The 14,081-nt window shown below is 39.7% G+C and overlaps 1 protein-coding gene across 1 annotated transcript in view; it reads left to right on the top strand.

The window, feature by feature from the left end:
- CPNE4 (copine 4) overlaps window positions 1-14,081 on the top strand; it is a 264,609-nt gene that overhangs the window by 104,173 nt on the left and 146,355 nt on the right. The window contains exon 2 of the mRNA XM_032237074.1: window positions 12,617-12,796. Coding sequence (XP_032092965.1) covers window positions 12,617-12,796 — 180 coding nt within the window. The remainder of the gene's footprint in view (window positions 1-12,616; window positions 12,797-14,081) is intronic.

Here is a 14,081-nt window from a genome sequence, read left to right as displayed (position 1 = left end):
CTCCCCTTGGGGGAGCTGGAACTGCTGCTGCTGTGGCGGCATCTGAAACTCGTTTTGGGGTTAGCCAGGGTGTCTGCTCCCCCCTCCGCCTGTTCAGCTGTTCCAATCTCTCTGTCGATATGACGTTTGCGCGCACGACAGACTGAATTTTCTTCTAGATTCAGTTTAATCATCCATTCTGTTTCCAGTGGAGGGGAGGATCCAGCAATCCCCAGGTCCTCCTAGTCACTACAGGGGTTAGACATGTTGATGCACCCCCCACAGTAACTTTTAATTCCAGGATGGGTGCAAAGAGAGATCTTGCTTAATGTCAGACGTGCCTCATTCAGTATCCAAGAAAGAAAAGCACCAACTCCATTTGAATAGAGATAAAGGTACTTTTATTGGACTTGAAATGAAAGCAGCTAAAGTAAAGCAAGATCTGAGGCAAAAAAGCATGAACGTGTAAAAAATCAAATGTTTACCCAGTATCCTACCTCCAGTTACCCCAACCCAATGTCCAATCTGCAACTCCAAAGGGTGTCACGTGTGGTGCATCTTCAAGTGGCTTCATTTGACTAGTATGTAGAGACGGTTGACCTTGACTAAGCCCAAACACGAGCCATCAGCATGCACAGAAGATAGCAATTCCCCCCCCCCAAATACCATGAACCCCCACTCTCCCTATAACTATGGCAGCTGATAGCAAGTAAACAAATTATAGGCTGACCCCACCCAACACGCAAACTGGAAGTTCAGGAACGGACTTCTGCTTTGCACATTGGACCATTTTTCGTGCTTCGGAGGGCAAAAAATGGTCCTCCTGGCAACCCGGAAGTGACTTCCGGTTTGCCTGTAGAGCTGTTTTTCGCCCTCAGGAGCGTTCAGTAGGCTTCCCTGAAGGCTCTGCAGCGTGAAAAATAGCCCTACGGACAAACCAGAAGTCACTTCCAGGTTGCATATAGGGCCGTTTTTCACCCTCCGGAGACTTCAGGAGACTTCCCTGAAGGCTCCAGAGGAAGCCTATGGAGAAACCGGAAGTCATCGTTCCCGAACTTCCAAGTTGCGCATACGGCCATTTTTCGCTCTCTGGAGCCTTCAGGGAAGCCTCCTGAGACCTCCGGAGGGCCTCCAGGGGGGGATGTTTTTGCCCTCCCCAGACTCCTAGAAAGCCTCTGGAGCCTGGAAAGGGCAAAAAGTGGGTCCATTGTAGGCCAAAAGTATGGGTGGTGTCATGCGCACATGCACATGTGGAGGGGGTCTTGCATGCATAGCATTATGGGTGTGGATATGCTCACGCAGGAACCTCCTGCGCTTCCCCCGCTTTCGGCACACAATCTGAAAAAGATTAGCCATCACTGACCTATACAATTTCAGATAAGTCTAGTCTCTTCTTAAAAACCTGTGATGGAGCGCCCATGATTTTTGAAGACAAGTTGTTTCACTGGTTAATTGTCCTCAGTGTTAGGAAGTTTCTCATTAATTTCAGTTGTTTCTCTTTTTGATTAGTTTCTAACCATTGTTTCTTGCCCTGCTCTCTGGTGCTTGAGGAAAAATTTGGCCACCTCTTCTTTGTAGCAGCCCCTCAAATACTGGAATACTGATATCATGTCATCCCTAATTCTTTTTTTTAGACTAGCCAAACTGAAATCCTGCAGTCATTCTTCATATGTCTCCAGGCCTTTGCTCTTCTCTGAATTTTTCCAAAGTCTCAACATCTTTTCTGTAGTATGGTGACCAAAATTGGTTGCAGTATTCTAGGTATGGTTTTACTAGGGTTTTATAAAGTACTAATTTATATACTTATATAAATATACTTTATAAAACCCTAAAAAACTAGGGTTTTAAAGTACTACTACTTCATGTGATCTTGGCCTCTGTTTATAAACCCCAGGGTTGTATTAGCTTTTTTGACTGCTGCTGCACACTGCTGGCCCATATTCAAGTGATCATGTAATTGGACTCCAAGATCCCTATCACAGTTACTGTTTATAAGCCAGGTCTCACCTAATCTGTACTTATACCTTTGATTTTTCTTGCCTAAATGTAAAAGTTTGGTTTCTTCACATTTAAATTTTGTTGGATAGGGCCCATTGTTCAAATTTGTCAAGATCTTTTTGGATCCTGAGCTTGTCTTTTAGGGTGCTGACTATTCCTGCCAATTTAATATCATCTGCAAATTTGATGAGTTACCCTTCTATTCCCTCATCTAAGTCATTTATGAAGATATCGAAGAGTACTGGGCATAAGACAGAGCCTTGTGGTACCCTACTACTTACTTCTCTCCATATGGATGTATTACCATTAAGGACTACTTGTTGAGTACCGTTTGTCAGCCAGTACAAATCCATCTGGTGGTGATGTCTATTCAACATTTTTCTAACTTACCAAGAAATAGGTTGTGGTCTACTTTGTCAAATACCATACTGAAATCTAAGTATACTATGTCCACAGCATTTCGCTGGTCTACTGATTTAGTGATTTTATCAAAGAATTTTAAAAAATTGGTTTGGCATTATCTGTTTTTAACAAACCCATGCTGGCTACTAGTTATAACTTTATTTACTTCTAGTTGTTTGCAGATCTGTTTTTTATTATCTTTTCCAGGATCTTCCCAGCCCTTTCCCAATCTTCAGGTACTTCCCTGATGCTCCAGGATTTTTGAAAGACATGGTACAATGGTTCTGAGATAACATCAATTGTTGGTGAGGAGGGGTTTAGGCCTTTTTGTTTCCTTTTTGTCTTTCTGATTATATCTTTTGCATGGTATATAGATATTTATCTCTATACCTATTGATGGTTGATTTGTCTGAGTGCCAGGAATTCTCTTGTGTTTTTGGACTGTACTTGATATAGGATGCTCGTAGTTTCCCAGGAAGAATTATACCCATAATGGTGAACTTATGGCACGTGTGCTACAGGTGGCACGTGGACCCATATCTGCTGTCACGCAAGCTGTCAGCTCCAGTGTGCATGTGCACACCAGCCAACTGGTTTTCGGCCTTGCAGAGGGCCGGGGGAGGCCATTTTCAGAAAGCCTCCACAGCCTGGGAAAGGTGAAAAACAGGTCCAATGGGCCTACTGGAAGTTCGGAAATGATCTGTTTCCAGCTTTCAGGGAGGGGGAAGCTGTTCTCTCCCTCCCCAGGCTTCAGGAAACTCTCCGGAGCCTGGGGACAGTGAAAAACGGGCCCATGGATCTACTGGAAATTTGGACCATTTCTGGCTTCTGGAGGGCCTCTGGGCAAGGCCAGGTGAAAACGGCCTCTCCCGGCCCCCTGGAGACCCTCCAGAAGCCAGAAATTGATCATTTCCAAACTTCCAGGAGGTTTTCCTGGAGCCTGGGGGGGGGGCAAAAACAGCCTCCCCTGACCCCCTGGAGGAAATACCAAGCTCAACTTGGAGGTGAGCAGTATGGTGCATGTAGGGGGGGGGAGCTTGGGGGAATTGTGTGTGCATGCTCATATGGGGGCGTGCTTTGCATTATGGATGCCAGCCTGCATTTTTGGCACCCAACAACAAAAAGGTTAGCCGTCACTGGATTATACAGTCCATGTATTGTGAAATTCAATAGTTTTCATAGATTCAAGTACTGCACATTATATTAAGTTGATCCAGTTTCTAGATATATAGATGTAGGATCCATAATTCTGACCAAAGAATAAAATTCTTTATTGGCCAAGTGTGATTGGACACACAAAGAATTTGTCTTTGGTGCATATGCTCTCAGTGTATATTAAAAAAAAACATACATTCATCACGAATCATAAGGTACAACACTTAATGATAGCCATGGGGTACAAATAAGCAATCAAATCATACTAGGAAAGTTGTCTGTATATTTTGCAATGTGGGTGCCTTCTCTACCCCAGCCATATTGTCTAAAGTTCTGTGTATTGTTGGAGGGGTTGTAGATGGGGACGACTGAGTAGGTAATGCCGAGGTTTTCCCCCCCCCCTTTGCCCAGCTCATATCAATATCCCACTGCTTCATAAGCTATCTGCTACCAGTTTAAGCAATGTTCCAACTTACTTTGCTGCTATCTAAATATATATATATATATATATATATATATATATATATATATATATATATATATATATATATATATATATATATATATATGTGAATATAGTCCCATAGAGAGATCTAAAAAAAGTACAGGAGGGGGCTCATATCAGGAAAGAAAGGAAAGAAGGGGGGGCAAATACATCAACACAAAAAAAGGAATCAAACCTCAAAGAGAAGAGAACAAAAAAGAAGCGAAGTTCAGCTCGAAATATTCCCCTTTCAAGAGTCCAACTCCAGCTCCAAAAAAAGAGAGAAAACAATGCGCACAGTAGATATAATATTGACTGTCTCAAATGGAGCCTTAAACCTCCTATAGCTGCACAAAAGTTTTCCAAAAATCTTGGGAGCAGGCAGGGCAAGTCTGCTGATTACTATCAGCTATGCCTCAGGGTAAAAACTTGGCTCTCCTCTGTTTCCACCACCTAGGCCGCCTTCGACGACTCTTTATGATGTAAATCCTTCTTCAATTGTTAATTCATTTGCTCCTGTTTGTCTTAATTGCCGCTAAAAGTCCCATCAAAGAGGGGGGAAAAGATTGCCAGAGATGCAGTAACCAAATAGTAAATCCAACTTGCTCTTCAAGAAAGTTTAGGGCATCCAGATTCACACTAAAAATCCTACGCCAAACAAAAGTGCTGTGTCATGGCTTTGGGACCGCCGTGCGTCCCTCTTCAGACGTCTGGGATCAGGGCCAAGCCTCTGCTTTGCCGAGGAGATCGCACTTCCCCCCGCCTGCAGAGAAGCACCTCTGTTCTTCGCTATGTCCCTCCGAGACCAGCAAACGGCTGCTCTTTATGCCGCCAGACCCCTGGTTTGTCAGCTAGGCTTCAGAGCTATCTCCAAGCCTGCTGCCATAGCCAATGACGTCACCGGAAGTCTGACGTCACCGGAAGTCAAAATATACAGACAACTTTGCTATCGATACAAAATAATATGGCTAGGAATCAAGAGATCACCGAAAAATCCCTGGTCGACATTAAAAATGAAATGGGAGACATGAGGGGTGAAATGAAACAGCTGTATTCACAGCAAAAGAAGATCTGGGCAAAAATGGAGAAACAGGAGGGTCAAATTCAAGATTTAGGAGTAAAAATGAAGGAAAGTGAAGGGAATATGGCGAGGTGGGAGATGAGGCAGCTACATATTAATAGAAGGTTGGAAGATGAGATTGCTATGTTGGAATTAGAAAAGTCAGCCTTCTTTCTCAGATTTCAAAATATTCCAGAGGAAAGAGGGGAGAAACTGAAGGAAATTATGGTTGATATGATAGCAGGGATCGCCCAGAAAGATAATCTGTCGATACAGAGTGACATTGATGACGTATATAGGGTCTATACTTCCTATACTAGGAGACAGAAACTGCCACGTGAAGTGCACGTGAGGTTTAGTAAACAATCCCTGAGAGAAGAAATTTACCAGAAGGCACGTGACCAGAATACCATGTATGTGGGGGAAATGGTGATTGTACTAAAACAGATACCAAGAAGAGTGAGGGAAAGGAGGCAGAAATATCAGGACTTAACAACACAATTGAGGAAACTTCAGGTGATGTATAGGTGGCTTTTCCCAGAAGGGATATCTTTTCTCTGGCAAGGCCAGAGGTTTCGGATTGAATCATTGCAAGATGCACAAGACTTTATGGAAAGGCAGTTGAAGAGGGGAACTCAGAATAACGATGGAGAATTGGATAACAAGAGCCGAGGAGGGGAGCGAAAGAATAGTGTCCCGGGAGATGAGAAAGGGGGAAATGAGAATCAAAGCAGAGATGAGAGACCGCAAACGAGGCAGACAACAAAATCCAAAGCCTTACACATTTCTTTAAATATAAATGGTTTGAATTCACTAAGAAAGAGAAATAAAATACTGAATGCTTTACGGAAAAAGAATTGTGATCTGACATGCCTGCAAGAAGTACATATAGTGAACCACCAGCAAAATGTGTTGTATTACCCCCGGCTGGGTATAATGTATACAAGTTTAGCAGATGAAAAGAAAAGGGGCATAGTGTTGTATGTTAAAGACCATATCGATTCTAAATTGGTGTATACTGATGGGGAGGGGAGACTTTTAATGGTTGAATTGAAATTTGGTCGATATAAAATTTTGCTGGTGGCCATATACGCACCGAATGACAACCAAAGTACTTTCTTTAGAAAGTTGCATCTAAAAATTGCAGAGTTAGGCTATGACCACATATGTGTGGTGGGTGATTATAACGCGGTGGCAGATAGGACAATGGATTATAACCGAGGAAACATCCAAAAGGGGGGGAAATTAAGAGAAAGGAGGAGAGTTCTCCCCAAAACTTTTGAAGACATGAGGGAGGAATATGAATTAAAGGATGTATGGCGTGAACTCCACCCACAGAAACAACAATTTACTTTCTTTTCACATAGACATCAATCCTGTTCTAGGATCGACATGGCCTGGTTGACACCAGAAATTGGGGACTTGATTAAGGAAGCAGCAATTGAGGTTAATACCTGGGCCGATCATAATCCACTCTTATTGGTGTGGAAAGGAGTAAGGCAGGGGAGGAAGAGAAGGTGGATGATGAATACAGAGATAGTGAAAGAACAAGAATTTCAGCAAATGTTTAAAAGGGAAATAAGGTTTTTTTTTTTTTGAAGAAAATAGGAAGGGAGTAACTCCACAAATACTTTGGGATACGGCCAAGGCTTATATGAGAGGCCTAGCTATTAAATATACAATAGTCACACAGAGGAAAAAATTAGAAGAGAGGGCAAAATGGGTAGCTAAATTGGAGGTGGTAGAAAAAGCCTTGCAACAGAACCCATTAGATGATAGGAAAAAAGAAGAAATGGCTAGAATTAAGCACGGGATCTCTCTTCTAGACCAGGAGGATGTTGCTCGGAAACTTAGGGGGATTAAGCAAAACTTTTTTGAGCATGCTAACAAACCGGGTCGTTGGCTCTCTTATAGACTTCGAAAAGAAAGAGAGAGCAGACGTATAGCTCAACTGCAGAATAGTAAAGGTGAATTAGTAGAAACCAAGGGGGAGAAACAGGAAATTATCCAAGGTTTTTTTCAGCAACTATATAGTAGGGAAGAAATTTCTGAGGACCAAATTAAGGAATTTTTAGATAATGCAAATCTACCCAAGATCTCAAATGAAGCAAAAGGGGTACTGAACCAAAAGATAACAATAGATGAATTAGAAAAGGCAGTCAAAAAAATGGAAAACAACAAAACTCCTGGCATGGATGGTTTGCCAGTTGAAATCTATAAATCTTTTTTGGAAATCTTAGGACAAGAGATGATAGTAATATTTAATGCTGTCTTGATGGATTATATCGCACCGAAATCATGGGCTGAGGCCTATATAACCCTTTTGCCTAAAGCTGGAGCTGACCGTACCCAAATTAAAAACTATAGGCCCATTTCACTTTTGAATGTGGATTATAAAATCTTTGCAGCTATACTGGCAGATAGACTTAAATTCTTCCTTAATAAATTTATACACCCTGATCAGAACGGCTTCCTGCCGTCAAGGCATTTGAAAGATAATGTTAGAATTATTTTGGATGCCTTAGAATATTATGAAGCTCGGCCGGATAAACAAGTGGCCTTTATATTTCTTGATGCACAAAAGGCTTTTGATCGGGTAAATTGGAAGTTTATGTTGTCACAATTAGAAAATATGAAGTTTGGAGAAAACTTCTTAAATGCAATTTGGGCAATTTATGTACGACAAACCGTGACATTATTGGTAAATGGAGAAGAGGCGGGTGATATTGAGATTGGTAAGGCACAAGACAAGGATGCCCGTTATCCCCCCTACTGTTTATTCTCACATTAGAACCCCTTCTTAGAATAGTGAGGAGTGACACACAAATTAAAGGGTTATGAGCTAAAGCTCAGGAATTTAAGGTCCAGGCTTTCGCCGATGACCTTGTTTTTATCCTGGAGGATCCTATGGCTTCTGGAATACAACTTTTATGTAAAATAGAGGAGTACGGTAGGATAGCGGGGCTACGTATAAATAAAGAGAAGACAAAACTGTTAATTAAGAGTATGACTCTGAACCAGAAAAGGGAAGTACAAAGTCTGTTAGGGATTAACATGGCCCATAAAATACAATACTTGGGAATTTGGTGATAGAGATGTTCCTCTATCAAGGTAGATAACTATATGAAATTGCTACAGCAGGTATCTAAAGATATGACTAATTGGAGTAGCAAACAACTGTCTTTGATGGGCAGGATTGCGACAGTTAAGACATATGTATTACCAAAATTTTTGTTTCTGTTTCAAATGGCACCAACTAAATTGGACAAATTTTTTTAAAAATCTTTGGAGACAATAGTGGCTCGATTTATATGGCAAGGCAAGAAAGCACGAATTAAAGCCCAAATATTGCAAAAACGTAGAGAACTGGGAGGCTTCGGAGTACCCAACTGGGAAGCATATTATAATAGCAATAGCAATAGCAGTTAGACTTATATACCGCTTCATAGGGCTTTCAGCCCTCTCTAAGCGGTTTACAGAGTCAGCATATTGCCCCCAACAACAATCCGGGTCCTCATTTCACCCACCTCAGAAGGATGGAAGGCTGAGTCAACCTTGAGCCGGTGAGATTTGAACTGCTGAACTGCAGATAGCAGTTAGCTGAAATGGCCTGCAGTACTGCACTCTACCCACTGCGCCACCTCGGCTCTTAATGCAGCAATTATGACATGGGTGAAGGATTGGGTGATGTTGAGTAGAAGGCGCCTATTGGCTATAGAGGGACATGACCTCCCTCAGGGATGGCATGCCTCCCTCTGGCAAGAAAGAGACACCCCCCATAGGTACTTCATGGGACATTATATTCGGAAGATTTTGATGGGGGTCTGGGAAAAGATGAGGAAAAAATACTATCTTAGGGTTCCGTGCTGGTTGGCACCGTTAGAGGCCTTAACGCATCCCAGTGTATTTAATTGGACAAGAAACATAACATATAAAGACATCATGACAGAAGATGGCAACATGAAAACAAAGATGGAATTAGAGCAGCAGGGCAGGAATCTGGAATGGTGGGAATATTTACAGGTTAGAAACAGGTTTAAAAGCGATAAGGTACGGTTTGGGATCTACCCAAACCCTCAGGGGCTAGATAAGATTTTGTTTGGTGGAGACAAGAAAATGTTATCGAAGATTTATCAATTTTTGACCTGCCAAGATGCTAATGAAGAGATGGATAAAAGCCTTCTAATAGCATGGGAGAGAAACTTTGGCTATGAGATTGAAATGGGCAAATGGTGGGATCTATGGAGTAAGACCATTAAACTTACAATATCTACAGCATTCAAAGAAAACATATACAAGATGGTTTATAGGTGGCACTTCCCCCCAACGAGGTTAGCCAAAATGTTTCCTGGGTTATCTCCACTGTGTTGGAAATGTGGAAGAAAGGATGGCACATTCTACCATATTTGGTGGTCCTGTACTGAGGCCACAAAATACTGGAAAAGGATTAAAAAATGGCTAAAAGAGGTTACCGGGGCAAGCATGGAATGGAGACCCGAGAACCTTCTACTAAGCATTAAACCAGAAAACATAAGCAATTCAATATGGCATTTGAGCCTACATATAATTGTGGCCGCAAGAATAACTTATGCACAATTTTGGAAATCCACTACCATACCGTCGGAAGATGCTATAATTAAAAAGATCTATGAATGTGCAGAAATGGACAGAATGACGGGTTGGCTGAGGGACAAAGGAGAAACGGAACATTACCTTAGCTGGAACTTATGGTATATGTAGGCGACAAGGAGAACAGCAGGGACTTAAAACGGGGAAAGTTAAAAGTGAACATGGGTATTGTAATAGATCCCTGAATTTTGTAATGAGAAGATGTGGCTTAGAGACCTAATAATGAGGAAGGAAAAAAAAAAGTTGGGCTGTGAATGACTATCACCGCGGGGGGGGGGGGGGTTGTATGTTTAAAATTGTATTTGTATTTGTATGTTTTACTCTTTAAAAATGTATAAATAAAGATTATTTTAAAAAAAATCATACTAGGAAACAATCAATATAAATCATAAACTGACAGTATAGAAAAATAAAATACTAGAAACTATTATGCTATTTTAAATTTGCTTTGCATTAATTCACACATACCTTTATACAAATTTTGGCTGAATATGTGAGTTAACTGAAATCATTGGGTAACAATCAGTGTAGGACTTCATTCAGTGGAATTTAATTCAGTCAGCAGGATTTTCCTTCTTTTCTATATTTACCTGTATACCCTTGGCCTATTTAGGTTTCTCAACCTGAAGTGGGTATGTCAGATCCTACAAGTTGAGAATCAATTCCTCCAATATTCCTGTTCCAGGACTGGGTGGTTAATCATATCATTGTGCGATAGCTCTGTCAATCATGTTCCTTTTATAATGGCAATATACTGTAGATATGCATATCTTAGTGTCTTTAAATGAACTTAATCATATAGTTTAATTTACAGATTAAATTAGTGCTAGGGCAAAGCAGCTCCAACAGAATATTCCAGCTATACTTGGAAAGGTTAATTTCACATTAGTTACTGGTTGCTATTTTCAAACATCAGTTAATGCAGAAACAAAAACTCTAACTGACCTTTTTCATTGGCTTTTTATTTGTGGCATGGAGATGAAATGGTGTGAAAAGATAGTTAATAAAAACATAGTCTAGGGCTCTGGAGTGAAGTGTAAATTGTTATATGTTTCTATTGCAAATTCATAGGTTATATTTTTCTTCTAAAGTTTTTTTTTACTAATTTCCCCTTGTCCTATAAATAATATTGTTTTGTTTTGTTTTCAGTTGCAAGATTTTCTTTCATAGGCTTCCTGAATGTAATTAATACTTAGGCACTGACAATGGCATATTACATATTTCAATAAGTAAAAAAAAATGCTTTACATGTCATTGGAACTGCAGTCCTGACTTTTCTTCATAGGAAATAAGGCCCATTGAATATAGTAGAATATATAACTTTGCACTGTCAATACTATAAAAATATTCATTGGGACCGTATTTTTATTTTCATATTACTAAAGTTATTAGACAACCCAAATGTATAACTAGCAGAAAAACTCTTGATGCTATAATTCAGATTGCCTTTTCAGAGTTCTCAGGTAGGATTATCAGATATCTTAACAGGCAAAGTAGGACACTGACAATTGGAAAGAAAGGATGGGGGTGGGCAAAAAAAACATACTATTTGAGATTCATGACAAAAATTACAGGGAAAAGATACAAAAGAAGTACTGGCTTACATGTATATGAAATTATTTTTTTCAGCATCAAAGACTGGTTTTTCAATTGCAAGGATTGGTTGATTAGGTAGCAAAGCCTTCAGCATGCATCTGATTAATGTCTTGTCAATTTCAGGCAGCAGTGCAAACCAAAAGAGTACTAATCAACTAATTAAAGTCACAGAGAAAGCTTGTTAATGTTCCATCAACACTTATTGGGAAAATACTGGGCAGCAGAGATATACCTTGTTGTTAGATACTCAACAAACCAAACACTATTTGATTTTAAGGCTATGCCTGTCAGATGAAGAACATGAGGACAAAAAGAAGGACATTATTTTAGTGAGCCTTGGTGGCGCAGTGGTTAGAGTGCAGTACTGCAGCTTACTTCTGCTACCTGCCAGCTGCCTGCAATTTAGCAGTTCAAATCTCACCAGGCTCAAGGTTGACTCAGCTTTCCATCCTTCTGAGGTGAGTAAAATGAGGACCAAGATTGTTGGGGGCAATAAACTGACTCTGTAAACTACTTAGAGAGAACTGAAAAGCACTGTAAAGGGTATATAAGTCTAAGTGCTATTGCTATTTTGCCAGATGGCTGATCACTCTAGTTTCAGGCCAAAGACAGCTATTGTATTGGTTTCTACAATCTCTTGAACTTCTGCAGATGCAAATCACTGAGTGAGAGCCATCACATTCTGTTTCACACTCTGATATTCCTTCTTGATCAGTTATAAATTCAACCTACTTTATTCATGGCTATGGATAGAAATCAGTCCTGAAGGGAGGACATAAAACTGTTGCAAACCCAGATTATATTTGTTTGCTCTTCTCTATGTCAGAATATGTGACAATAAATATAAATTCATTCCTAATCTAATCTGTACTAGAATATATAGTAGAAGCTAATGTGAGTTGTTAACTAGAGAAATTGATGGTTGCTATAGTTGCTACACAGTTTGTCCTCTCCCTCCTAAACTACCTACCAGAACTGTTCCTTGAATCCTTGAGATTCTCCCATCCAGGTCATGATTGTCCCAAAGATGCTTTTTCAAGAGGCTATTAGACTTTCTGTTTTTTCTTTGAAGATCTTTCGCTTCTCATCCAAGAAATTTTTGCAGCTCTGGCTGGATGGTTTTTCTTGAGTCTAGATCTGTTATTAGAATGATTTTTATCCTCTATAATTTCTCATTTTTTAAATAAGTTTTTTAACTGAAATTACATTAAAAATAAATTTCTCCTTTAGTTAGATTGTTAAAGGGTTTTAAATTTCAAATTTGTTTTAAGTGACTTTAAAAAACCCTAATTACTGACTCTCTTGATTGACAGGTTGACCGGACAGAAGTCATAAAAACTTGCATAAACCCTGTTTTCTCAAAGCTATTCACAGTGGACTTTTATTTTGAAGAAGTGCAGAGGCTACGATTTGAAGTCCATGATATCAGCAGCAATCACAATGGGCTGAAAGAAGCAGATTTCCTTGGTGGCATGGAATGTACTCTGGGACAGGTAAAGTATTTGTGGTTTTGTTGACTGATTTTATTTTTTGCTGCCCTCATTTACTTCAGTTACTGCCAGGAGTCTTTGCTGACTTTAGCACTAAACAAGCCAAAGACTAAATATACTATCAATAAATATCAATAACTCTGGTTTTCATGAAATATCCAAAAGAGATAAAGATTTGACAAATGAGCTGAATGAGTGGTGTTATGTATTGTATATAGTGTATAGTTGTCAATTGAAGTCTTCATTTTGGTCACCTGTTGGAGCGGAAAATACTCGCTCCTGATTGGTTGTTTGGCTGAGCAGTTTCCTATAAAAGGAGCTGTGTCAGCCAGGGAGTTAAGTTGCCTCACAGGCAGTATTGAATAAAGAGCTTTTAGAAATCACTCTGGACTTGCCTCTATTCTTCGCCCAGAACTTAACAAGTGGGATATTGTAACATGATGATGAATAGGATATGGTACCACGATAAAATAACATTGACAGATGGGATAATTGAAGAAATGTCTGGCTATATTGTGTAATATGTAATACCTTCAACATCATGTATAGTTAACAAAAAAAATCTGATGAAATACAAGTTAGTACCTCCAAGGCACCTACACTAGAAGCAACAAAAGATTTTACAGGTTTTTAAGACAATCCATAAGCATTGACAATGAAGAAGAGAAATGTAATATTACTAAGAATCGACACAAATAGAATGGAAGAAGAAGAAGAAGAAGAAGAAGAAGAAGAAGAAGAAGAAGAAGAAGAAGAAGAAGAAGAAGAAGAAGAAGAAGAAGAAGAAGAAAGAGACACTAGTACCTCTCAAAATTTTAATGAAGAAGAGAAAATGAATGATGTTAATTTATTGTACATCACTGCTTGGCCAAATTCCAGACAACTTGAGAGTTAATCTGGTTAAGAAGGGAAGATAAATTCTTCAGAGAAAAGAATGGCCTTTTCTCTATCACTGAGAAAGATAAAATAGCAAAGGTGGAGTTGACCCTTGGCAGCTTTTTTTTTCTGTGAATTTTTTTTATTTTTATTTTCATACAAGTAATCACAAGTGTACCATTACATCTTAACCAGCACTATTTTGTATTATCCAATATTATATCAATTTCTCTTACCATTGACAGACAGCAACTATTATTTGCTCTTCTGCTTTCCATACACCATATTATATATTATATAAATGGTTATTCAACCTCCTCTCCCTTTCTTCCTCCCTATTTCCTTTCTTCCTTCTACCATCCCTCTCTTCTCTACTTCACATTCCTCTCTCCTCTTTCCACACCTCCTCTCT

The sequence above is a fragment of the Thamnophis elegans genome, chromosome Z (assembly GCF_009769535.1).
Source record: "Thamnophis elegans isolate rThaEle1 chromosome Z, rThaEle1.pri, whole genome shotgun sequence".
NCBI lineage: Eukaryota > Metazoa > Chordata > Lepidosauria > Squamata > Colubridae > Thamnophis > Thamnophis elegans.
Note: the sequence above shows the minus strand (reverse complement) of the source record. Positions and strands in the feature narration are given on the sequence as shown.